Below are 27,280 nucleotides of genomic sequence, written 5' to 3'. Positions count from 1 at the left end.
CTGGAAAGAACAAAGAATTTAAGGAATAATCTCCTCTGAAGAGCTGTCAACTGGGAGGAAGCTAATAAAAAATTAGCTATGTATCTCACAAAAGAATTTAAGGTAGCTAACAATAAGACATATATATTCTGTATATGTGCATGCATATGTATATGTACACACACACACACACACATATATATATAGTTAAAGAAAAACAGAAGATTTAATGAAAGATGAAAAATATATACTCCTGAAGTATTAGGGTTAAAACTTAGCTCTGAACATCTTGATAGCAGGATGGAAAAGGGAAACACAGAAAGTTTCACTGTCCATTCAAAGCAGCAATACCAGTTCATCCGGAGAGACAAATGTTTTTCCTAGTGCTAAAGAAATTCATCACAAGGCCCCAAACCACATAACAGAATATTCCTCCCAGAAGCGTTGTGGAAGATATGGCCTTAAGCAAAAAAAAAAAAAAATGGAGCATGAAGGTTGACTTCTGTGTCAAGATGGTAGACTGACCACACGTTATCCAGTCTCCATCCTGAGATCTCACTAAAATGACTGTAAAAGAATAAAACATAAACAGAGAGAAAGGTGGAGGAGCCAAGCACAAATGAGAGATTTCAGCTAATTTCCAGAAGCCAGAAAACAGATGGAAAAGTGGATACTGGATTTAACCCCAGTTAGAACTTCAGGGCCCAGAGACACCAAGAACACAGATGGCAGAAGTGAGATGAGGGGCAGAAATCAGGAAAATTAACTGATAAAGTCATTAGAAAGAGCAGTGTACAACCCGTGCTTTCTGCCTGCCTCCCCCACTGCAGAACATCTAACAGTGAGGGGCCTATCACCCAGGCAAATAACTAAAAGGTCTTTCTCTAAAGAATGCCCCAAATAAAAGAGCAGAGTCTTCTGGCATTTGAGAGTCTGGAGTGGCAGGTAGCTCCCTGCCCAATCTCTCCTAAAGGGACACTACGAGTCAATCATCCCCTTCTACTCCCTGGAGCTCTAGCAGCTTTTATCGCCTCTTTCTTAAACATGAAATGACAACCAAGGATCCCAAGACATTTGAGGAGAGGCTAGAAAATAAAGGGGAGTGACAAAGATAGACAAACAAACAAAAATGATCCACCTTCCATGATGCTGTGAAAAGCGACCATCAAAAGATGAGAAACATTCTTGGAAATTAAAAATATGATCACTGAAATTATTTTTAATTCACTAGGATTAGAAGATAAAGATGATGCAGTGTCTCAGAAAGTAGAATAAAAGCACAGATAAATGAAGACATGAGAGAAATAGAGACATAGAGAATCAATCTAGGAGTTCTAATATCTTCTCCAACTGACAGGAATTCCAAAAAAGAAAAGAATAAAAAGGAGGTGATTATCAGATAAAAATATGAGACACTTTCCCAGCTCTGATGGACAGAGATCTTCAGATTTAAAGATTTCACTGAGTGGCCAGCACAATAAAGGAGAGGGGTGGGTGGTAAACTACATCTAGATACATCATTGTGAAGTTTCAGTAAAACAAAGATAAGGAGAATATCCTAAAAGACAGGTCCACTTATAAAAGGAGTAGAACCCAACAAATGTTAAGACTCAATGGTGTAATCCTTTCAAGTTCTGAGAAAAACTGGCTTTTGCCCTAGAATTCTATATCTAGCCAAACTATGAAGCAAGTGGGGAGGTGACAGAGGAAAGACATTTTCTCAGATAGATGGGTCACATAAAATTGATCTCCCACACAGACTTTCTTAGGAAGTTAATTAAGGATGTGCTCCAAAAAAACAAGGAAATAAACCAAGAATGGAGAAGATGCAGAATTCAGGGACTAGTAGCTCTAGCCCATGAGAGAAGAAAAGGGAATTCCCAAGATGACAAGGGGGCAAAAAGCCCAGGAAGCAGTCAGTTCAAGCTATAGCAGAAGTATTGAGGGCCCAGGAGGGAGGTCTCAGGGGAGAAGAGCATCAGAAGAATATCTGATATGATGAAGAACTAGGGGCGTGGGGGATTAGGCTATGTTAAAGGCAAGTCATGCAAAGAGCAGAGAAAGGCAATTAGAAAGTCCTAGAAAAACAAAAAATTTCCAAGAAGGGAAATGTTATAGAACACATCTTAGCTTCAGTTGATGCAATATGCTTATATATTGTCTAATAATGTAAATACTATTCATTGATTTTTTTCAGTATTGGAATCAACCTAAAGGCAAAGCACAGAAAACAATCATAATTATAGAACAAACCTAAATGTTACCACCTAAACAATATTAAGTATAGAACAGAATCCAGTAGGAATTTCTGTGAAGATGGAAATGTCCTGATTTTGCCCTGTCCAATATGGTAGCTACTAGTCCCATGTAGCGATTGAGTACCTCAAATGTGGCTGGTGCAACTGAGGAAATGAAGTTTTAACTTTATTTAACTTTAATTAAGTTAAATATGCACCTGATATCATTTATATGTGGAATCTAAAAAACACAACAAACTAGTGAATAAAACAAAAAGAAGCGGACTAACAGATATAGAGAACAAACTAGTGGTTACCAGTGGGGAAAGGAAAGGGGGAAGGGACAATATAGGGGTAGGGGATTTTTTTTAAAGGGGGTTATTATGGGATTACATGAAATCATGTGTGTGAAACTTTTAAAAATTGTAAAGTACTGTAGAATTTAAAGAATCATTAAATTAAAAAATTAATAAATAAAATAAAAAGTTAGCTATACATCTAAATAGCCACATGTGGCTAGTGTCTACCACATTGGATGTTGCAGGAATAGATAAGTTAGGAGGTTGAGAAGGAGGAGAGCTGAAGAGAAGGGATGCTGGCACCATCTTATTACAGAATGGCAGTCGTATGATGCTATCTACAGTCAGTAGAATGAGTGAGAAATAAACATGTGAGTATATTCTGTAAAATTCCAACAGTAACCAATAGAGGAACCAAAAATGGGGATATAACTGCACTGGGAGGAAGGAGGAGGAGTTAGTGAGGATGGTAATAAATAACCCATATCCTCAAATGTTAAGACTTAATGGTGTAATGCTTTCAAGTTCTGAGAAAAGCTGGCTTTTGCCCTAGAATTCTATATCCAGCCTAACTCGGAAGCAAGTGAGGAGGTGACAGAAGAAAGACATTTTTTCAGATAGACAGGTCACAATAAAATTCACCTCCCACACTGCCCTTCTTAGGAAGTTAATTAAGGATGTGCTCCTTGTGACATCAAGGAGCTCTATGGAAGATGTTCTTTCTTGATAAATCAAGGAGGAGGAATATGAGCATATTACGTAAATATGGAAGTAATATCAAGGAGAAAAAGCTAAAGGATGTAAGAAGTGGTTTGCCACTGAGTATGGGAAGGAGGTATATCTATTGCCTTTTGATATAAGCCCTTCTGTACTGTTTGATTTTTAAATCGTACGTGTGTATGTCATTTTGATAAAAATGTTGAACAACCCATATTCCTAAACATTCTTTAAAAAAACAGTGAGGATAGTTTTGCAGGAGCATAAACATATGTAACTACATATGTTACATGTCTTTCTCCATCACTATGTCTCTTTCTTGGTCTCTCCATCTTTCTCCATATTTGTCTCCCTCTCTGTCTGTGTCTCTGTCCCTGTCTGTCTCTGCATCTTTTCCCCTGTGTCTTTCTCTCTCCCTCTACATTGATCTCCCTGTCTGCTTCTCTGTGTGTCTCTGTCTCCTTCTCCAACTCCCTGACTTCCTTTTTTTCTCTCTGAGTGCCTGTCTCTCTGTCCCTCTTTGTCTCCCTCTCCATTTCTGTGTCTCTTTCTGCTCCACTGTCTCTCGTCTCTTTTGGCCTCTTTATGTGTATATCTCTGTGTGACTCCCTCTCTTCTTTGTTTCTGTGTATCTCTTTCTGTCCCTCTCCATCTGTGCATTTCCATCTTTCTATCTTGTGTGTGTGTGTGTGTGTGTGTGTGTGTGTGTGTGTGTACACCTCCACCCACCCATCAGAGAGAAGGATAACCTGTGGCAGAAGGTCCAGCATCTCTCTTCCTTGGGCCCTGGATGCTGTGTTGTCTGTAACAAGATCTTTGGTCGGCTGTCTCGGCGGTACCTGTGCAGGTAATGGGTGGGGTACAGAATCCTTCCTCTGGGACAACCCAGTTTCCACCAGCCCACAGCCCCCTGCCCACTCCAGGGAAGGGAGGGACACAGGAAATAGGCATTTATGAAAGGCCACTTAAAGCTGGCTACTCATTTTACCCGACACTTTGCAGAGACATGAACAAGAACAGTGGAAAGGGGGCAGACAAGGAATGGCATCTGGAAGATGGGACTGGGTAACCCTTCCACAAATAGACTGATTAACTGATCAGCTAATCTCATCTGGGAAGAGATTTCCTGTACAGAGGAATCTGCTTCCCTCACCTTGCCCTTGCCCTGGAAACACAGTGGCAGGACAAACAGCAAGAGAGAGGACAGTGGGCTGTCAGGAGAACCTGCCATTTGGAGTTAGAGGACCCTGGAGGGGTGGGGCATCGGGACCCCTTTTAGGAAAGGGGAGGCCTCCTGAGACAGACCCAGGGCCATTCTGCTGGGAGATGGGAAACACACAGGTGGACACAAAGATGCTCGAACCCCATGACCCCCTCCCCCATACGCACCCACACGTACCCACTCTTCCGCTTCTGCTCCCCAGGCTCTGCGGAGGCCTGGTTTGCCATGCCTGCTCTGTGGATTTTAAGAAGAAGGAGTGCCACTGCCCACCCTGCTCCCAGAGGAGAGAAGCCCAGGTCCTCTGACTGAGACCCACCCACCCCACCTGATCGGCTGTCCCCTTGGCCCTTCCCAGCCCTCTGGTCTGACCAGTCCTGCCTTCTAGAAGTTGGCCGTCTAAGGTGGACAGCACTTGAGTGGACAGACCGTGGTGTGGAGGATGGAAGAAGCCGGGCTGGCAGTCAGGAAAGAGGTCCTAACCCTGCATCTCCCACTGATGAGCTGGGTGACTTTGGCAAAGCTGTCAGGCTTTTTCCATAACATGAGGGAGTGGGCACCATCCTCTCTAAAGTCCCTGCAGGCTCAAAGTCCTTGTCCAAGAATAAGGCCCAGTGGCCCTGACGTTTCTCCTCTGCACTCTCTTCTCAGCCAGCCCGTCCTTCATGATACACGGGAGCTTCCTGTCTGCAGTCTGCTTCGGAGGTCTGCTCTCATTCTTAACAGCTTTCTTTAGGTACTATTAATGTATAATACACTTCACATAAACCTGATGAGTACAGTCTGATGAGTTTTGACTTTAATATACACCCTGAAGCCATCACCATATTCAAAATAATAGACACATCCATCAGCCCAGTTTCCTTGTGCCCTTTGTCATCTCTCCCCCACCCCACCTCTCCCCATCCCCGGGCAACCACTTACTTGCTTTCTGTCATTAGAGACTAGTTTGCATTTTCTAGAATTTTGTATAAATGGAATCATACTGTATATACTCCTTATTATCTGCCCTTTTTCACTTGGCATAATTATTTTATCATCTGTGTTGTAGCATATATCAAGTTCCTTTTTACTGTTGAGTAGTATTCCACTGCGTGGATATATCCCAATTTGTTTACACATTCACCTGTTGCTGATACTTGGGTTGTTTCCAATTCCAGGCTATTACAAATAAGTTTCCCATCTTCACCTGTGTACAAATCTTTGTATAGACATATACCTTTACTCCTCTTGGGTAAATGCCTAGGAAATGAAATGGCAAGGTGGTAATGGTAGGTGTACGTTTAACTTTTAAGAAATGGCTGAGTTATTTCCCAAAGAGATTGAACGTTGTACCTTCCCACCAAGAGAGTGTGGGAGTCCCAGTTACTCCCCAGGGTGTCTGGTTTGGTGGGCAGGAGGGGAGGCTTGAGCCTCTCTGCCCTTCCCTTCCAACCACTATGCTGACTTGATGGGTCCCAAGTTGTGAGCACCCAGAAGAAGGGGCTGATCTAGGTAACTCTCTATGCAGTGCTTACTCAGCTAGACTTTAATATTAAAGACAGTTGATGAGGACTTGTTTAGCTCCATGGTACAAGATCATATCCCCTGACTGCCGAAGAAGTCTTAACACGAATTATGGTCATTCAGTGGTCACCCAGTTGTGGTGCTTTTGACAACGCTGTTTCAGAAGAAGTGTGGGCCCCACTGTATGACAAGGAGATTAGCTGCCCTAGCTGGGCTCCAGGGCAGACTTTGTGGTCCCAAAGAGGCATGCATGCTGTCTCTGTCCCCTCTGCCTCACGCAGACTGCCAAAGCCTCTGCAGCGGTTGGGCAACCCTGTCAATCTGACCAGAGCCCATGGACCGCCTCTTGGGGTAGGGCCGCCCAGAGTTGCATCCCATTACCATCTCAAGGAGGAAGAGTTTTGTAACAGCAGTTCCTGCCCTGGAGAGCTGGTGAGAACTTCTCCTTATCAAAGGCAGCAACGAGGTGGGGGGCAGGGAATGGAGGGAGTAAGGGGCAGAGCTGGGGCTCCCGGAGCAATCAAGGCAATAGAATCACCCCTGCCCTAAAGGACAGCGGTCCCTTTCTAGAGGTTCGACTTGCTCAGATACTTTTATTAGGGCAGGTTCTTATTACAGCAGAATACATCATATTCTAGTAGGAACTCCAGCATGGAGTTCAGACTTACCTGAGGAACTGATGGGGGAGAGGGGACCTAGCTGAAGCCTATGTTCTAAGAGGTAGCAAGATGCTCCTGGACAAGAACTCAGGAGGAAAGCAGGGGCCAGGAATGGGGGAGCTTGACCTTCACCCCCTGTTTGGGAGGGATGGAAGGGCAATGCTGAAGACCAGCCTCTAGCTCAACACTGCCCCCCAAAGGGTCCCCACCAAGTCCAATGGAGAGCACAGAAGCTCCACAAAGATATTGGGAGGCTCATTAGACTCTGGGGACCCTCTGGCAGAAGGTTCCACAAGGGTCACCATAGACTATCCCAGAGCGTGGCACTGAAAGGGCACCAGTTCCCCAGTGGTGAGTCCAGAGCACACGTCTAGCCCAGCAGTACCAGAGGAGCACCTGGGGGACACCTCCAACAGACTCTCCCAAATTCCTGGGGAGCATTCTACAGGGGGGGTAAGCCCTGCATGAACACACAGGGTCTAAAACAGTGCAATCTGGGTTATCGCCATTGACATGACTTCGTTTGTGCTCACAGGCTGGGGGTGCCCTGGGAAATATGGGCGACATAATTATTTCTTTAGATGTCACTCGGATGCACTAACGTACATTGGTTTCCTCACTTTGTCAGTTCATTCAGTGCTCAACAAAATGATACACCTAGGGTTTGCCAAACACTGTGTGTGTCTGGTTTGGGGAGACGAAAATTTCATATATATATATATATATATATATATATATATATATATATATAAAATCCCTGCTTTCAAGAACCTCACATCAAGGAGGAGGAAGCAGCCAAACTGATGATTATAAATCCCCGAAATTGATGCCATTGTAGAGGTAAGCCCGGGGAGGCAGAGGAGCACAGAGGGGGGCGGCAATGCATGGAGGTGACAACTGGGCTGAACAGGAAAGGAGAGAGAGCTGACCAGCCCAAGAGGGTGGCGATAAGGGAAAGGGAAATGAGTGCCGAGGCCCAAGCGAAGCCAGAACAGCTCTGAGGGGGAACTGCAGGTCGTTCCCTGTGGCCAGAGTTAAGGATTCAAGAGGGCATGGCCTGAAATAAGGCTGGAGAAGCACACAGGGTCAGATGCAGGGGCACCAGGTGCCATATCAGGAATTTGACTCTGCCTGAGGGCAACGGGAGTCTTTGAAGGGTTGTAAGAGGGAAAGAGGGTGATCAAATTCACATTTTTTTTTTTTTTTTTTTTTTGGCCACACCACGCGGCTTGTGGGATCTTAGTTCCCCAATCAGGGATCGAACCCAGGCCCACCTCAGTGAAAGCGCTGAGTCTTAACCGCTGGACTACCAGGTAACTCCCTCAAATTCACATTTTAGGAAGATGGTTCTGGTAGAGAGTGGAGGATGGATTGAGGGAGGGAAGACTTGACACAGAGAGCATTTAGGAAAATAGTGATCTGGTAGTGTTGGTAGTAGAAGTAGCAGCAGCAACCAACAGTGCCAAGCACCATGCTAACTGCTTTATAAATATAGACTCATTTAAGCCACATGACAATTCTATGCAGTGGGTGCTCTCATTATCCCCATTTTACAGATGATGAAACTGAGACCAGTGAGATGAAATAACTTGCCCGAGGTCTACAACCACTGACATTGCTGGGATCCTAACACAGACAGTCTAGCTCTGAAATCACAGCCATCCCATGACGAATGCAGTAGTTTAGGCAAGAGAAAATAAAGTGGGGCCTAACATCATCAGTGAAGACGGTGAGGAAGAGATAATCAAGAGAGATGTTAAGGAGATGGCCTCCGTGGAGAGGAGGAGCAAGGCAAGCGTGAGGGGCACGCCTGTTTCCGGGTTAAGGAGGAGGGGCACCCGTGTCAGGGAATTCCGTGAGACCGGTTTTCTACATGTTGAGTTTGCAGCATCTGTGGGACCTCAGGGGAGATTCAGGAAGTGATTACATGTAAGAATTTGAGCTTAAAGAGAAGCTTAGAAGAGAAGCTGGGAACTATAGGTGTAGGAGACACTGGCACATACTGGGTGGGGGCTGAAGCCAAGGAGGCAGGTGGGCTAGTCTAGGGAGAACAGGTAGAGAAGAGGACCGAGGCAGACTCTGAGGAACATCCATATTTGAGGAATGAATTGAGAAAAGAAGTAACAAATAAGACCAAGAGAAGTTCTCTGAGAAATAAGAAAACAATGGGATCAGTGGGGTTAAATGGTTCAGAGATCAAATAAGATAAGGCTTGAACGGTATCCATTTCACCATAAATACAGTTAAAAAGCATACAGCAGGCTGGGAGAAGGTATTTTACCATGATTGACAAGTATGAGACAGTATGAGTAGACGGGGTAACAGGCCCTTTTATAAACTGGTAACAGGAGAATACACTGCAACAGTCTTTTTGAAGCGCAATGAGTAGTATTTATCAACATATCAACATGCACAGTTATGACCCAGCAAAATTATACTTAAGCTACTGAAACACTCATACAAGTTTCCAAAGACCAATATCCAAAAACGTTCATAGTGAGAACCTAAATATTCATCTATAAGGTAATTATCAAATAAATCAGGTTATGTCCTTGCCATGGACCATTATGTCATCACTGAAAAGCGTAAGATGGATCTATATGTACTGATGTGAAATAGGTACATGATACATTGTTAAAGTGCAGAACAATATAACTAGTTAAATACTATTTTATTAAAGAAGGAAAAAACATGTTTGTATGTGCATGGGGGAAGTCTGGAAAAATATTCACAAGATACAGGTGAACAGAAGGATGGAAGAGAATCACATTTTACTTTATATGCTTTTTACCACCTGTTTTCTTTACAATATGCACAGTTTATTTTTATAATATTAAAACAGCTTTATTTAAGAAAAGAGTTTACTGGATTTAGCAACCCTAGGTCACCGGGAACATTGGCAAAAGCTGTTTCCTCAGTACAGTGGGCAGGAAGCTGGTTGCAGTGGGTTGAACAGTGAACAAGAAGTTGGCGAAGTGGAAAAGGCAACTGCTCACTGCTTTTTCAAGAAGCTTGCCTGTGAAATGGAGGGCCCAGGGGGAGTGGTCGCTAAAGGAGTTCTAGAACAGAGGGAGGGAGAGAAAGACATATGCAAGTTCAGGGAAAGAGCTGGTCAAGGAGCAGAGGGTGCAGGAGGCAAGACCTTCAAGGACGTGAGAGGCAGTGGGGTCCCACGGCCAGGCGCAGGACCGAAAGAGAAGGAAGGATAATTCTCACGCTGCTCCTAGAAGGAAGGGAGAAAGTGTACACACAAATTCAGGCTTACGTGTCAGCTGGGGGCTGGGGTTGCCTGCATCTCCCTTGTAAAGAAGGAGGTGTACGTTGAAAACGAGACAGAGGTAGACTAGGTAAACCTCCGCCTTCAGACTGGCAGGCTCTTGCAAAAGCCATTAGACAAGAAGGCGTGAAAATTCCCAGCTCTCATTACACAATTGCCAGGAGGAGGCTTGGCCTTCAGTCAGAGTCCCAGAACAGACCTCATTGCTCCTCTGTGGGAACACCTCCCCTGGTGGGCCTCCTGGATTTCCCCCTCAGCAGCCCTGGGTCAGAACTTTCCACGTAAAGGCTGCTTTGCTTTTTTCCTGTCCAACAGCTGTGACAGCTATCAAGCCCTGAGTCACAGAGGAGGCATCAGTGGCCACTCCAACAACACAGCAGCTGTAGCAGCAACAACAGGTAGGTGAGCAGTTCGGTCTTCGGGCTGCTGGGGACTATTTCTGATAGAAGGAATTTGGAAACTTCAGCCTCCTCCTGTGAGTCCCCTGAGAACTGAGGTGGTGAATTGCAGAAACAAAATAAGTCTTCACCAAGACAGCACGGTACAAATGAACTTTCTACAGTAATGGAAATGTCCTGTATCTGCACTGTCCAGTATGGTAGCCACTAGTCACATGTAGCTATTGAGCACTTGAAATGAGAAACTAAATTTTTATTTTATTTTAATCAATTTAAATTTAAGGGACTTCCGTGGTGGTGCAGTGGTTAAGAATCCGCCTGCCAATGCAGGGGACACGGGTTCGAGCCCTGGTCCGGGAAGATCCCACATGCTGCGGAGCAACTAAGCGTATGCGCCACAACTACTGAGCCTGTGCTCTAGAGCCCACAAGCCACAACTACTGAGCCTGCATGCCACAACTATTGAGCCTGCATGCCACAACTACTGAAGCTCGCGTGCCTAGAGCCTGAGCTCTGCAACAAGAGAAGCCATCACATTGAGAAGCCTGCACACAACAACGAAGAGTAGCCCCTGCTAGCCGCAACGAGAGAAAGCCCGCGCGCAGCAACGAAGACCCAACGCAGCCAAAAATAAATAAATAAATAAAATTTTTTTAAGTGCACAGTATAATGCACTTTAAATATAAATATGAAGTGCATTTACAAACATATTAAATTTAAGTAGCCACGTGTGGCTAATCTCATTTTCCAGGGGACCACATTGAGGCACAGAGAGAAATGACCTGCCCAAGCTCACCCTGACCATTAACAGCAGAGCCAGGACTGGATGCTGGTTCTGTATTCACCCCACCATTGGTAGGCCTGCTGTGGGCTCAGTGGAAATGAAATCAATCTAATGAAAATCAAGAAGTAGGATGGTTGGGAAATGTCAAATCTGGGCTGTCCTTTGCACACCCAGTTGTCTGGGACAGAGAGGTACTTAGTGGAACTCAGCCCCACACTGCAGTGGACACAATAGCAGATTTGAAGTCAGATTAAAAAAAAAAAAAAGTCTCAAAAACTGCTTAAAAGTCAGTTCATCTGCGTCACTCTAGGTAAGTTGCCTAACTCCAGAGTCTTAGTTTCCTCATTCAAAAAGTGCACACTCCATGGGGTTGTTGTGAGAATTAAATGATACAGATTCTGAAAAGCACTTTCCCTGGAAGCTAGGACTTAGCAGGCACTCAACATTAGAGCTAATGTGACTACTGCTATTCAGGTTAAAGCAAATTAAGATGTACCTGGAAGTCAGCCCCGAAAGCAGACCCGCTGCTTTCTCTTGCTTGGGGATGTAGTGGGAGAGACCCCATGCTATTAGTTAATTAACTATTTCAGTAATAATAATCACAACAATAAATGCTAACATCGTGCTTTATATGCGTCTTAAGGGCTTTACAGGTAATCCCTCATTTCGTCCTCAGCACAACCCAATTAGTTAGATTCTATCATTGGCCTCATTTTACAGATGAGTAAACTGAGACTCAGAAAGGAAAAGTCGCTTGTCCAGAGTTGCTAGGCTAGCAGAGTTCTTAACTGCTGTTCTCATGGCCTCTCTCCGTGTGTCCTGGGCCTCTGCCTGGGTTTAGCATCACCTGGCCAGGAGTCACTGTGTTCTCCAGCATGGAAAAGAGAAAGATGACAAAGAACGTTTGCTAAATAGCTGTGCTCTAGAGCCCACTCAAAGGTTCTTTCCTAGGGGTAGGCAGCTTAGACGAGTTTGCCACAGGCTTTGAGCACTGTGTGGGCCCTGGGATGCATGGGGCAACAGGTCAGGGTAAGGGGTAGTGGAGGGGACTGAGGCATCAATCACTGGGGTGGGGGCTTAGGAGGGAGCAGTGAATTAGTGTTCACTGCTCTGCCTGGATTTATCCTTTCAATTGTTATCAACAGCAAATGTGACAAAATATATTCTTGGTGTCACTCAACACTGTTTTCAAAAATGTATTTGAACTTGGGTGGGATTTTAACTTTTACCAAATGGCTTTCTTTCCAAATTAGATGGTCTTGGTTCCAAAGGTAGTAGCTACTGCAGATCCAATTCCAAGTGGACAAGCTAAGAAAAAATAGCAATGCCCTAAGAGAGGCATGCGGTCAGAGCAGATGGTTGGGGAGGGAGGTGAAAGACCAGGTGAGGTGGAACGGGGCCCCTATTTGGGGGTGGGAGTTCTCAAAGGGGTGTGGCATGGAGAAGGAATCTGTGAGGCTTTAAGGATGCCCAGGGTGAATGGGGTGGAGACAAGAGGCATTAAGTCCAGGGAAGAAAGCCACCAGACGCACCAGAAGCTAGTTCCGTTTCCGTTGCCTTAAAGAGATGTTCCCCTTTGAGATGGGAAAGATGTTTAAGAGCAGTAATGCTGCTGGGTTGTAAGCACAGGGTTCCCGAGACAGCTGAATTGTGGGGAGAGTCAGACAGGGTGGCTGAAAAAGCCAGGGGCTGCTGAGCTCAGGGCAAAGATAAGAGAAATCTGTGCCGTCCTGGGCCAACTACTTCCTTTGGGTGGGCCTCAGTTTCCTCATCTGTGAAATGGAAAGATTGGCTAGAAAACCCCACAGGCCCCTTCCCAGTGTGAACTCTGCCAGTTAATAAAATGACTACTAGTTATCGAAGAGTTGACCTGGGAATTAATTATTCAAGCTATCAAAGGCATCCCGCACCCTCAGGGGCTCCACCCCAGAATTGAGCAATCTAGTCCACCACTCACTTCCTCCACTGTGTTCTCACCACTGCCGCCCTTTGTGTCAGGCACATCTGCCTTCCTGGAGGTGTCCCACAGGTGACAAGCCCAGAATCCTGGTAAGTCTTGGAACACCCTTCCAGAATGTCTCTGTTCTCTGTCCCCCTTGACACCCAGCCTCCATTTATCCCCTCCATTTATCCCCACACTCCTCAGTCTCTCCATTCTTTCTCTAGGCCTCCCTATCCCCAAAGGGAGAGGTTCTGCCCCTCTTCCCTACACCTCTGTCCAACAAGCACCTAGGGCAACTGGCTGCCCACCGCCTTCTCTTGCGGACCCAGCCGGCTCTCCCTGCCTTGGCTAGTATTGGGTCTGAGGAAGAGCCAGATACTACTGAGGCCCTCTTCCCCTCTATTAAATGTAAATATGTGTGGATTATATTTCTAGAGAGAAAGGATACTGGAATTTTATTCAAATAACCTTGAATTTGTTGTTGTTATTATTGTGCTGCCGTTGTTAAAAAGATTGCCTTAAATGTTTGGGCTTTTGTAAATGTAGCATTTTCATGAAATAAATTAGAATAATCCTTTCCATGAGTTTTTGAACTATCATGAGTCATTAAGGGGCTGGCAGCTTCATTCAGTAAGGGGATCTCCTGCTTGGTTACCGAGAACATGACTGACTGGGTGGTCAGCAGGGGCCAGTCAGTTTAAGGGCATTTGGTTTATTATTCCTGTAAGGGCTGTTTCTCTCGTTCTGGGCCTAAGGAATAGCAAAGAAAGCAATGCACAAGACATCAAACAATGGGAGTGAACCAGAGCCAGGTTAACTTCATGATATCTCAAGAACTTAGCTTACAGCTATATTTGACACATGAGCTGTGATTTTTTTTTTTTTTTTTGTAAGAAGTAGATCTGTAGACTGAAAATAGCACGTGAAGCCTTCACACCTAGTTGGAATCCGGGCTGCGGCACTAAGAGGCTCTGTGACCACAGGCTGGTTTCCGAGCCTTGCTGTGACTGTCTATCGGTAACTGCCGAACGAGACCATGTACCTGTGAGGCGCAAAGCAGATCTCAGATGTATATGCCCCTTCCCTTAGTTTCTCCCTTTAACTGTCAAAACATCCTCACCAGAGATTGGTAAATTAAAAAACAAACAGACAAAAACAAAACATTCCCCTCCCTCACCCTCCAGTGGCTGGAGGTCATTGCCCTGGCCTGCTCCCCGTTTCTGAGTTCTCTACCTTCTGTCCTAACTTGCATGGTCTCCCTCTGGACCCTGAAGCTGAGCCTTCATGTCTGGGAGCGGGAGTTCGCCCATACACCTCCAGCCCAGCTCCAGCACAGCCGAGCACTGGATTATCCAGAATGAGGACTTGTCTGTGAAACATGCTTGGCTGTTGCTGCTTCTTCTGAGAGGCAGTTTCTGCGGCCAATGCTTGTAAATGCGGGGTTCTCCTCTCTAAGGGCACAAGCTCTCTGCTCCCATCATGCTCTGTAACCACTCTCAGAGGTGGGTCTTCTGTTAGGTCATGGGTTCCCTTAAGAACATCTCTGATCATCTGCTCCCGGAAGTGACCCCACCTTGTGACTTCATTAGACATTACCCTGGGCTTCTGAGCAAACTTGCTCTTGACCTTGGGGCTGCAGAGTCAGTGATTTCACGCAGGTTTTGTCAGCAACACTGGCTGAGCCAGCTGTACTATCCTCCTCTCTCACTACCGTCCCTGCCTCCTGGCCAGACAGGGCTCCATCCTTATCATCACAACTTTTAGGTTCACAGACTGATCTAATCTGCTCTATCTGTGGTATCTGTGTGCTGAGAAGGCAATTTATCTGGCTCCCATCACTTAGGGGAGAAATACCTTCTCAGGAAGGTGAAGGCTAAGAATTCTATCACTCTAGGGAAAAGGGGCATTGTTTCTCCAGTTTCCCTAACCTCATTTAGCTTTTTTTTTGCTATGTATGATTGACAGTAACAGTTTCTTCTGCTAAAGAGAAAAGCTTCCTAGGACCTTTGTTGTTGTTGATGATGATAATGATATTGTTGTTTTAATATTTGTGTTTCCTTTGCAAGCCTATACACCTTTGATTAATCTTTTTTAATTGAGATATAATTCACATACTATAAAAGTAATCTTATGCGCATACACACACACACACACACACACACACACACACAATGGAATACTACTCAGCCATAAAAAAGAATGAAAAATGTCATTGGCAGCAACATGGATGGACCTAGAAATTATCATACTAAGTGAAGTAAGTCAGACAGAGAAAGACAAATATCACATGATATCACTTATATGTGGAATCTAAAAAAATGATACAAATGAACTTATTTAAAAAACAGAAAAAGACTCACAGACAATGAAAACAAATTTATGGTTACCAAAGGGGAAAGGGATGGATTAGGAGTTTGGGATTAACGGATACACACTACTGTGTGTAGAATGGATAAACAACAGGGACCTATTGCATAGCACGGGGAACTATATTCAGTGTCTTGTGATACCCTATAATGGAAAAGAATCTGAAGGAGAATGTAATGTGTATGTGTAACTGAGTCACTTTGCTGTGCACCTGAAACTAACACAACACTGTAAATCAACTATACTTCAATAAAAAATTTTTTAGAAAAAAAAAAGTCACCAATTTACAGTATACAATTCAGTGGGGTTTTGTGTATAGATGGTCCCCAATTTACAATGGTTCAACTTAAAATTTTTCAACTTTATGATGGTGCAAAAGTGATACTCCTTAGCTAGAAGCTGTACTTCGAATTTTGAATTTTGATCTTTTCCCAGACTAGCAATGTACAATAGGATACTCTCTCATGATGCTGGGCAGTGGCCATGCGATCATGAGGATAAACAACCGATACACTTACAGCCATCCTTTACCCATGCAAGCAACCATTCTATTTTTCACTTTCAGTATAGTATTCAATAAATTACTTGAGGTATTCCACACTTTATTATAAAATAGGTTTTGTGTTAGATGATTTTGCACAACTGTAGGCTAATGTAAGTGTTCTGAGCACATACAGGGTAGGCTAGGCTACTCTATGATGGTCAGTAGGTTAGGTGTATTAAATGCATTTTCGACTTAGGATATTTTCAACTTATGATAGGTTTACTGGGACATCACCGCACCGTAAGTTGAGGAAGATCTATATTCACGAAATTACATAATCATTGCCACTGTCTAATTCCAGAGCACTTTCATCACCCCAAAAAGAAACCCTGTACTCAGTAACACTCCCCCGCCCCCAGCCCCTGGCAACCACTAATCTACTTTTTGTCTCTACCAATTTGCCTATTCTGGACATTTCACATACATGTAATCATACAGTATGAAGCCTTTTGTGTCTGGCTTTTTTCACTTAGAATAATGTTTTCAAGGTTCATCCATGTTGTAGCCTGTATCAGTACTTCATTAATTTTTATGATTGAATAATGTTCCCTTGTATGTGTATACCACAGTTTGCTTATCCGTTTATCAGTTGATGGACATTTGGATTACTTCCACTTTTTCGCTGCATGCTGCTGAGAATATTCACATACAAGTTTTTGTGCAGACGTATGTTTTCTATTCTCTTGGGTATACTAGGAGTGGAATCACTGGGTCGTATGGTAACTCTATATTTAGCTTTCTTAACAACTGCCAAACCGTTTTCCAAAGCAACTGCACCATTTTACTTTCCCACCAGCAATGTACGAGGGGTTCAACTTCTCCACATCCTCATCGCCATCGTTATAGTCCTTCTTTTTAAATTATGATCATGCTAGTGAGTGTGAGGTAGTTTACTTTATGTTCTTCACTTTAACACTGGGTTCCATGTTGAGGTGGGCTACAGACTGGCATAGGGTAACAGGATGGCCATATCTTGTTATAAAGAAATGGCATGATGCTGATATATTTTGCGGTTCAAAAGGAAGCTAATTCAGTAGCTGGTCACTTTACTTCCTCTTTGCAAACTGGGATAATATTTCAGGGTGGCTGCAGCTTCCCCCAAAAGAAGGCTCTCTGCTACCCCCATAACAAGGGCAGAGTCCACAGAGGTTAGCTAGGTGTGCTGGAGAGTCAGGTTTGGAAGAAGGCACTCACTAGCAGGGCAGGAAGTGTCCCCACCAGTACTGGAAAGCCACCAAAACAAGGATCGTGTGTCTCCACCTGCCTTCTCTGCTTCCTGCTGCCTCTCCTCCTTATGCTGGGAACATACTGCCTTTCTCTGCTCACCCCTACATGGCAGAATATGCCTGTTCAGAGCTCCCAAGATAATCTGTTACATTTCCACCCATGTGGAGAATCAGTCAGCCACCTGTTTATGATTTTTAATATATTTTTTTCAAACTACACAAGTATGCCCAGAGCAGGCCCCTCGCATCTCAGAAGAAAAATGCTGGGCTGTACTAGTGGAGTCAACTTTCTCTTAGCTCGAGCATCCTGAAACTCCGTGCTGCTATCACTCAGACTGTTTTTCCAGAACACTTCTTTTAAAATAACTTTCAGAAAGTTGGACAAAGGGACTCATCTCTTAGGTTTATAGTCAAGCCTTGATCTTTTCCTAGGGATCTAACACAATTGGATTGCCTGCTTAGTCCCCCAGATTGAGAACTGAATGGTACCTCGTGTTTCTGACATTAAAATCAGCCTCAGTAGTCAGAGATGCCCACCACCGAGGATCCAAGACATGTTCTGTAGGGATTATCCAAGGGGAAGTTTCAACAATGGTTTGGGTGATAGCAATGTTATGGAAAGTGATAAGAACCTCTCTCTGATGTTGAAGGGAACTAGACAATTTTTGTGAAATGTATCATTTTTTACTAAATATGTCTCCAAAACCTTAGTGCTCTGGCCATTCCTTGAAGTGAAAGTTACTTCCATGTAATATACAAGCTAACACAAAGAATCCTATCTAAATGTTGTGAGCAGACAGGCTAGAATCTGGGGAGATTTATTGTGCAGTAACCCTCATCTCTCTTCTCTAGGCCGGAAATTAAGTTTACGTCAAATATGGAAGGATTTAACTGGGAAAACTACAGTGATGAAGATTTTGGTAATTACAGTTACAACACTGACCTGCCCTCTATTCTACCAGACTCTGCCCCATGCCAGCCGGAATCTCTGGATATCAACAAGTATGCTGTGGTCATCATCTATGCCCTGGTCTTCCTGCTGAGCCTCCTGGGAAACTCCCTGGTGATGCTGGTCATCTTATACAGCCGGGTGGGCCGCTCTGTCACCGATGTCTACCTGCTGAACCTGGCCATGGCTGACCTGCTCTTCGCCCTGACCTTGCCTATCTGGGCCACCTCCAAGGCAAAGGGCTGGATCTTTGGCACACCCCTGTGCAAGGTGGTCTCACTCCTGAAGGAAGTCAACTTCTACAGTGGTATTCTACTGCTGGCCTGCATCAGCGTGGACCGCTACCTGGCCATTGTCCATGCCACACGCACGCTGACCCAGAAGCGGCACTGGGTCAAGTTCATATGTTTAGGCATCTGGGTCCTGTCCTTGATCCTGGCCCTACCCATCTTCGTCTTCCGAAGGGCCATCCACCCGCCCTATTCCAGCCCAGTCTGCTACGAGGACATGGGTGCCAATACGACAAAATGGCGGATGGTGATGCGGGTCCTGCCCCAGACCTTTGGCTTCCTCCTGCCCCTGCTGGTCATGCTGATCTGCTACGGACTCACCCTGCGCACGCTCTTTGCGGCCCACATGGGGCAGAAGCACCGGGCCATGCGGGTCATCTTTGCTGTCGTGCTCGTCTTCCTGCTCTGCTGGCTGCCCTACCACCTGGTCCTGGTTGCAGACACCCTCATGAGGGTCCGGGTGATCGCAGAGACCTGTGAGCGCCGCAATGACATTGGCCGGGCCCTGGATGCCACCGAGATCCTGGGCTTCCTCCACAGCTGCCTCAATCCTCTCATCTACGTCTTCATTGGCCAGAAGTTTCGCCACGGACTCCTCAGAATCATGGCCATCCATGGCCTGGTCAGCAAGGAGTTCTTGGTCAAGGATGGCAGGCCTTCCTTTGTTGGCTCTTCTTCAGGGAACACTTCTACTACCCTCTGAGACCGCGCGCTGGGCTCTTCCCTTCCCTTCAGCATCCGCCCCAAGCCACATGTCCTCTGGCTGCTCACGACCTTGTGTCAAGGCAGCCCCCCATTGTGGTTACAGGAAGTTGCTGAGGCCACATCCTTACTAGGCCCCCAGCTATGGATTCAAAAGCCCTGGCCCCCACCTCTTACTGTAATTACCATGTCAACTGCTAGAGCTCGGCCCATCCTACCACTGAGACCACGGCACTCTGTCTTCTGGCAGACATTCTTTGAAGATATTCTTTTAAGTGATTACAAAAATTTCCCACCATTGGGAGGCATTAGTGTCAAACACCATTGGTTGCTTCCCCAACTCTCCCTTTCCTTGCCTGCTAACGAAGTCCACCTCCCTTGAGAGAGGCTGAAAATGACAGATACTCACTTTCTCAGACTTCCTTAAGCCAGCAGTGGCCATATCACCTGGTTCTGATAAATAAGAATTAAAGGCAAATTTTGTGCTGATAAATCACTTTCCTGGGAGAAAAAGTCTTGATTTGTAGCGTTTACCACAGTCCGTGGTGTAAATAAATGCTCCCACCATGACCGATTTCAAGGTGGCAGTGTTTAGCAACGGGATCACAAGATCTAGAAAATGTAATAATCTGCTTTCACAAGCACATACAAACTGGCTTCAGTGCATCATTGCTTAAGAAGTCAACTGGGGCCAGGAAACCCCTGGGAAGTATTCCTGATGTGTGTGTGAGAGAGAGAGAGAGAGAGAGAGGGAAACATATCTTTGGTTCTTGCTTTTGAATATGGTTATAGGATATGCTGTGTGGTGCCAAGGCAGCCACTTTGTGAAAATGAGACGAAAAGTATGCCCAACACACTTGAGCTGTTGGAGCCAAAGGATATAAAGAACCTGAGAGGACTTCCCTGGTGGCGCAGTGGTTAAGAATCCGCCTGCCAATGCAGGGGACACAGGTTCAAGCCCTGGTCCGGGAAGATCCCACATGCCATGGAGCAACTAAGCCCATACGCCACAACTACTGAGCCTGCACTCTAGAGCCTGCAAGCCACAACTACTGATACCTGTCTGTCTAGAGCCAGTTCTCCACAACAAGAGAAGCCACTGCAATGAGAAGCCCATGCACTGCAATGAAGAGTATCCCCCGCTTGCCTCAACTAGAGAAAGCCCACAAGCAGCAGCGAAGACCCAATGTGCCAAAAATAAATTAATAAATAAATAAATTAATTATTTTTAAAAAAAGAACCTGAGAATAAGGAGCCCAGAATAAACCTAAGCATAAGCAGTCAAATGATTTTCAACAAGGGTGCCAATGCTATTCAATGGGGAAATGATAGTCTTTCACCAAATTGTGCTGGGAAAATTAAATATCCACATGCACAGAATGAAAGTGGACCCTCATCTTACACCATACACAAAAATTAACTCAAAATAGATCAAAGACCTAAAATTAGAGCTAAAACTATAAAACTCTTAGAAGAAAACACAGAGGGAAATCTTCATGTCATTGGGTTTGGCAATGATTTCTTGGATATGACACCAAAAACACAGGTAACAAAAGAAAAAGTAGTTTAATTGGACTGCATCAAAGTTTAAAACTTCTGTGCAGCAAAGAACACTATCAACAGAGTGAAAAGGCAAATCACAGAATGGGAGAAAATATTTGACATCGTATATCCTATAACGGGTTAATATCCTTATAAAAAATTCCTACAACTCAGCAAAACACAAACGAACAAGCAAACAACCTAATTCAAAACTAGGCAAAAGAATTAGAGAATAAACATTTCTCCAAAGAATGTAAACAAAGAGCCTATCACTAATAATTAGGAAAATGTAAATCAAAACCACAATGAGGTACCACTTCACACATATTAGGATGACAATTATAAAAAAAAAAAAAAATGAATGAAAGAAAGAAGAAAATAACAAGCACTGGCAAAGATATGGAGAAACTACAACCCTTGTGCACTGTTGGTGGGTATGTAAGATGGTGTAGCCACTGTGGAAAACAGTGTGACAGTTCATCAAAAAATTAAACATAGAGTTACCATATGATCCAGCAATTCTACTTCTAGGTGTATACCCAAAAGAACTGAAAGCAGAGACTCAAACAAATATTTGTACACTAATGTTCATAGCAGCACTATTCACAATAGCCAACAGGTGAAAACAACCCAAATATCCATCAGCCCATGAATGGATAAACAAAGTGTGATATACCCCTACAATGGAATATCATTCAGTCTTAAAAAGGAATAAAATTCTGATATATGCAACAACATGGATGAACCTTGAAAACATTATGCTAAGTGAAATAAGCCAGACACAAATGTTATATGATTCCACTTATATGAAGTACCTAGAATAGTGACATTCATAGAGACAGAAAGTAAAATAGTGTTTACCAGGGGCTTGGGGGAAAGGGGAAAATGGGGAGTTATTGTTTAATGGGTATATAATTCAGTTTGGGATGATGAAAAAATTATGGAGATGGACAGTGGTGACAATTGTAAAACAATGTGAATGTACTTAATGCCACTAAACCGTACACTTTAAAATGGGTAAAATGGTAAATTTTATGTTATGTATATTTTACCACAATTAAAAACAAAAAACCTAGTTCCAAAAAGGCAAACTTGAACCACTGGAACCACCTACCTGTAACTTCTTAAGTGAGATAATTAAATGTCTTTTTTTGTATAAACTACTTTTAGTTGGGTATTTCATTACTTGCAACAAAAAACATCCAAAGTGCTACAGAGAGGTCGGGCAAGAGTGAGCAGAGGTCCTGAATGAGGGTCTTTACAATAAATAAATCCCTTTGTTGTTTATCGGGTACATAGAGAGAAGGCCTAAAATCGAGATGGAGGTTGGTATTTCTTCCTTCTTCTTCCCCAGCCCAAGCCTCCTGCTGCTGAACATGTATTATGGAAGGAAACATGTCCTGGGATCATCTTGTGCCTCTCGTATCCTTGGGTGAAACAGGAGTCAAGAGTGTCAAGGGTGGGACTTAGAATGGGCAAGAAAGTCTACCAAATCAGCTGGATTGGGTAGCTGGAAGTCAGAGAGCTCTTCTGAGCTCGACCAGCAGCTCTCACTTTGAGTCATCCTTCACTCTCTCCCCTCTCCGCCCCACACTCACACCCATCATTCAGGTTTGACAAAACGGCACTCATGCAGAATGGGAAAATGACTATGTCACCCAGACAAAACAAAGAATTGGACTCATTCCTTCAACAGTATTGAGAACCTGCTCTTCTAGGGCTTTGGGTATATAAACAATCAAAGCAGAGAGTGCCTCACCCTGGCACAGCCCCTGTTCATAGGGCTTGTCTCTGAAGGGTCTTGGGCAGGAGGGGCTCTGGCTCTGAGCAGCCTACTAAGGAAGTAAGGAAACAAGGGGAACTGAACTTCACTGTCACCAAACTTTTACCAGGTTCCAATCCCTTTCATGTTAACAACTCTCTGACCATTAAATCAAGGAGACAGCAGCTGTGGCTATGACAAGAGGCCTCTCCAGGCAGACAGAGGCAAACCTCTGAGCTTCAGTGCTCAAGGGGCAGGTAACCACCACCCCTAACTCACGAAAGTGCTTTTCCTTTTGCAGTCAACAAGCAGGATTAATTCAGCAACAATAATCCCTTGTTCCAAGCTCATTCTGCCAGGCACTGGGCTAAACTCAGGATCAAGCATGACTTAGCTGCTCTGGCTGAGTCTTCAGAACAGCTTCCGATTCAGCAGGAGGGAAAGGCAAGGGAATGTGTCTTTACAAAACACCCAATTTGCCAGAGGGACCAATGGTGTCCTGACAGGACAAGGCAAACGGACAGGACGGCTCGCTGAGATGACTGTCGGTGGGAGGAGGCCACTCTAGTGCCAGGAACGCTGCTCTTTCCTCCCTGAACAAGGGCTAGAGGAAACATGGTTCTTCAAGGAAAACAAGAGGATAAAATAAGCCCAGAAGCAATGAGGCGGAGGCTGAGCTGTACTTATGTGAACTATTAATATTTATCCCTGGCTCTTACACTCTCTCTCACATACACATATAAAGACAGTCTTGGCATAAATAATCGACCAGCCAAGCCATCACTAGGACAGGACATGCTTTTGAGTTGCTGATTTCTTTCTTCCCTCCCATCTTTCCAGGCTTAAGTAAGTCCCACTGTGTCAGGGCCCAGCAGCTTTCTGCCTAGATCTGCCCGCTGAGTCTGAGCTGGACCCTCTTGCTTCCAGAGATATGTTCCTACACTTACACTAACACCATCTGTCTTTTTTCCCTGTCCCCAATGTTTATGACGTCTTCCTGCCCCACAATCCCTCCCCAGACTCTGCAGGATGGGCTCCCTTTTTTCATGACATCAGTACAGCCGCCAGCCTCTCTTGGATGATGAGAAGAAGTACTTCCAGTTTGCACATCACATTGAAACGCGTCACATGTAGGCCCACAAGGAGGACCACATCATCACACGATAGCAAAGCCAGGGGAAACCTAGAGACAACCCCCCCAGGCCAACTCTTTTAATACATAAATGAGGAAACTGAGGCCCAAGCAAAGCAACTTGACCAAAATCTCATGGCTAAATAGTAATAGAACTGGAATAAAAATTCCTAGTTCATTTCTTCAGATATTTTGCTTTTCTAATGGTAAATCTGTAGACATCTTACGAATGAATGGGTAATACACACATTGAACTGCTCAGAGCGTTCTGCTCACTCGGCAGGGCCAGTCTACCGCTTCAGTGCCTAGACTCATCTGTGTTGGCACTGGGGTTTGGAGTCTCCATCATCTTCTGCTAAAGGTAAGGGCCAGCTGAGGCTTGGGGCACAGGTGTGGGAGCAGGCTCAGGTGGGGTTACCCTACTCTGCGCTGGCAGGCAGGGTAGTTAAGAGGCAATCGGAGCCCAACACGAAGTTCAAAGACAGGCCAAACTAAACCCTGTGTTGAGACACACGCTCTATCACACAAGGTTGATTTAGAAAAGCAGAACCACTAGGAGGGATTTGTTACAGGGATCTGACTATAGCAATTGGGAGCTGGTTTTTTGTTGTTTGTAAACAACAGAAATTTATTTCTCACAGTTCTGGAGGCTGAAAGTCCAAGATTAAAGCACTGGCAGATTTGGTGTCTGGTGAAAACACCCTTCCTGGTTCATAAACCTGTCTTTTCACATGGTGAGGAGTTTCCGGCATTTCTTTTTTTTTTTTTTTTTTTTTAAACTTCATTTCTTGGTAAAGTTGCTTTTGAAAAACATCACCTTAGTCTCAAGTAAGTTAAGCACTAGGGGACCAAAAAAGAACTAAGAAGCATTCAAGGCCATTGGAGCAGTATTTCTAATGTATTTCTATAATAATTTCTATATCCGTGTTTAAAATGGACTCCTTGCTTAAAATGCAGCTTTAGGGATAAGCCCTGAATGGATCTGGATCCTGGCAATAACCAGGTGGCATAGTGGAGCTGGGCAAGGAGAGAGAGTTTCATCAAATTCATGAGAATTGAATAAAGGGACCTTTAACAAAAGTGTGAGAAGGCTTTGGGGAAAGTAATGAGCCATGGTCAGCACCCCAGGGCCAGTAACGACTGAGAGCTGTTACTATCCCTAGGCCTAAGGGGTGAGGTAGGAAAGCCATTGCAGGAGCCCAGAGGGAAAGCTGTATGACAAGGCCTATCAGACAAGAGCCAATCCCAGCATCCAGCAGGGACAAAGCTGGGAGAATAAATGCCCTGACTTGAAGCTTCTGCCCACAGATACCCGACCAGGGCTCCTATCGGCTGAGCTCAGAAACCAGAGGACGGGGAATCCACTAAGGCAGTCCATATTGGTCAGTATCCCAGGGCATAGAGCGTGGTAGAGAAATGCAGAGAATGGATCCAGAAGAACAAACAGAAGGTACCCAACTCACCACCCCAGCTTAAGGTTAAGGTAACGTGACAGTCCAGGCCCAAGGAATCTGAATGGCTGAGGGTGGGTCCTTGGAAATTTGGAGCCCAAGATGAGTCTGATCAAGACTCAAGTTTATTTTGGTGGGAATGTAAGTTGGTGCAGCCACTATGGAAAACAGTATGGAGGTTCCTCAGAAAACTAAAAATAGAATTACCACATGATCCAGCAATCCCACTCCTGGGCATATACCCAGACAAAACTATAATTCAAAAAGATACATGCACCCTATGTTCACAGCAGCACTATTCACCATAGCCAAGACATGGAAACAGCCTAAATGTCCATTGACAGATGAATGGATAAAGAAGATGTGGTACATATATACAGTGGAATACTACTTGGACATTAAAAAGAATGAAATAATGCCATTTGCAGCAATATAGATGCAACTAGAGATTATCATACTAACTGAAGTAAGTCAGAAAGAGAAAGACAAATACCATATGATATCACTTATACGTGGAATCTAAAATGTGACACAAATGAACCTATCTACAAAACAGAAACAGACTTACAGACTTAGAGATCAGACTTGTGGTTGCCAAGGGGGAGGGGGTATGGGGAAAGGGATGGACTGGGAGTTTGGGGTTAGTAGATGGAAACTATTACATATAGAATGGATGAACCACAAGGTCCTACTGTAGAGCACAGGGAATTATATTCAATATCCTGGGATAAACCATAAAGGAAAAGAATATTTTAAAAATGTATATATGTGTAAAACTAAGTCACTTTGCTGTACAGCAGAAATTAACACAACATTGTAAATCAACTATACTTCAATAAAAAATAAATTTTCAAAAAGTCAATGTTATAAAAAAAAAACTCAAGTTTAAAACCCATTGACTCAGAAGCAATGGTGGCAATGCTTTTCAAACTAGAGATGAGAAATGTCCTGTTGGAGTTAAAATTGTCTGTGAGGATGATTCTTTCCCTTGCAGGTCCGTATTCTACTTCCTCTCTCTCTCCACATACACCCGCTCTCTAAGACCCCCCCAACTCCCCTTAGCTGACCTCTAGCCAAAAGCAAGGTGGCCTTGCATGGAGCCTCCTCCTGACCATTCCATCTGCCCAAGTTGGGGCAGATGTGGTGGTGGGGAGGGGATGCGGGGAGGTGCAGACATCACTGCCCCAACCTAAGTCCCCTCCCCCAGCAGCTTCAGAAGCATGCACAAGGCACCTTCCCGGAGAAGACAGATGCATCACTGATTTCCCAACAGAGCCTTGCAAAGTCTGATGTCAGACACATTCCCCTGGCCATAAACAGCAGCACCGGTTTCCTAGCAAAGCTGGCTCTGTGCCAAGCTGACCCAGCATTTGGGTCAAACTCTTGACTCCCACAAGGTGTCCCGTCCCACGTTTGTTCTCTATTCCCACTACAGCAATAATACCAGCTGGCATTTCTAGAGGACTTGCTTGGAGGTCCAGCATTATGCTAAGGGATTTACTTCACTAGACTATACAGTTGGCTATGGCACTTGGACACCTCTACTGCCCCCTGCCTAACTCCCTTGCCCAAGTGTCCAAGTCAACTGCCAAAAATGAATAAGCATGACTCCCAGGGAGCTTCTGAAAGCTTCCAGGGTCTCAGTGTCATAGTAGCTCTCAGGGACCAGGGTCAAGGTTGCACAAAATCCCTCTGTTTATGGGAAGATTCTACTAATTCTGCTTAGGACATATACATGTAATAAGTGTGTTTGTCACATTGTACTCTCTGCAAATGGCACCCCTCTATGGCTGTACAGTGTCAAACCTGCCCATCTGTGAGTGGTGGCCTTGAACTGCTTTACCTAAATCTAGACTGTCTGGGTGGAAGGGAGCCTAAAAGATTCACTTATAGACTGACCTCCCCTTTTGACAGGTGAGCTACTTGTTGCCCAGAGCAGGTGGACACTTGCCAAAGGTCTTGAACTACAGGTGATGGAAGCAGTGCCGAACCCAGGTCTCCAGGTTCCCCATTCATTCCCCTCTTTGCTATACTGGGACACCTCCTCACAAGTCGCTGGAGAACCTAATTCCCACAGGACAAATGGCAGGATTCGCCATTGTGCCCATGACCTTTTTCTTCCATACGTGTAGATAAAGATTCAGGGAGAAAGAAGACCTGATTTTGAGAGAGACCCAGAGGGTAGTTCCAAAGTTGCTCCGTCACTTATTCATTTATTCCCAACTATCACGTGAAGCAGGTAAAAGTTTGGAGCTCATTTAGTGGTAAACATTAACGTGATTAAAGCTTCTTGCAAGA

The 27,280-nt window shown here is 44.6% G+C and overlaps 2 protein-coding genes across 12 annotated transcripts in view; both read left to right on the top strand.

Moving 5' to 3' along the window:
- The window catches only part of RUFY4 (RUN and FYVE domain containing 4), a 26,135-nt gene extending 20,496 nt beyond the window's left edge, over positions 1-5,639 (top strand). For 7 of the 8 annotated variants that reach the window (XM_082397673.1, XM_082397672.1, XM_082397669.1 and 4 more), the window contains 2 exons: positions 3,969-4,079; positions 4,657-5,639. In XM_082397673.1, coding sequence (XP_082253799.1) covers positions 3,969-4,079; positions 4,657-4,759 — 214 coding nt within the window. In that variant the 3' untranslated portion in view covers positions 4,760-5,639. The remainder of the gene's footprint in view (positions 1-3,968; positions 4,080-4,656) is intronic. The other variant, XR_014246219.1, reaches the window with a different exon arrangement.
- CXCR2 (C-X-C motif chemokine receptor 2) lies at positions 4,894-27,280 on the top strand (the record flags this gene model as incomplete). 4 transcript variants are annotated; one of them, XM_082397683.1, is made up of 3 exons in its annotated part: positions 4,894-5,156; positions 10,209-10,291; positions 18,117-27,280. In XM_082397683.1, the coding sequence occupies 3 exons, from the start codon at positions 4,894-4,896 to the stop codon at positions 19,094-19,096; spliced, it is 1,326 nt and encodes a 441-aa protein (XP_082253809.1). In that variant the 3' UTR covers positions 19,097-27,280. The 4 variants fall into 4 exon arrangements, with proteins under 4 accessions (XP_082253809.1, XP_082253806.1, XP_082253808.1 ...); XM_082397680.1 differs by lacking the exon at positions 4,894-5,156 and adding an exon at positions 8,249-8,345 and having other exon boundaries at positions 18,007-27,280; XM_082397682.1 differs by lacking the exons at positions 4,894-5,156; positions 10,209-10,291 and adding an exon at positions 8,370-8,535 and having other exon boundaries at positions 18,007-27,280.

This window comes from Balaenoptera borealis (genome assembly GCF_965194805.1).
Source record: "Balaenoptera borealis genome assembly, chromosome: 6".
In the NCBI taxonomy this organism is placed as follows: Eukaryota; Metazoa; Chordata; class Mammalia; order Artiodactyla; family Balaenopteridae; genus Balaenoptera; species Balaenoptera borealis.
The sequence above is the reverse complement of the archived record's forward strand: the minus strand, read 5'-3'. Positions and strand labels throughout refer to the sequence as shown.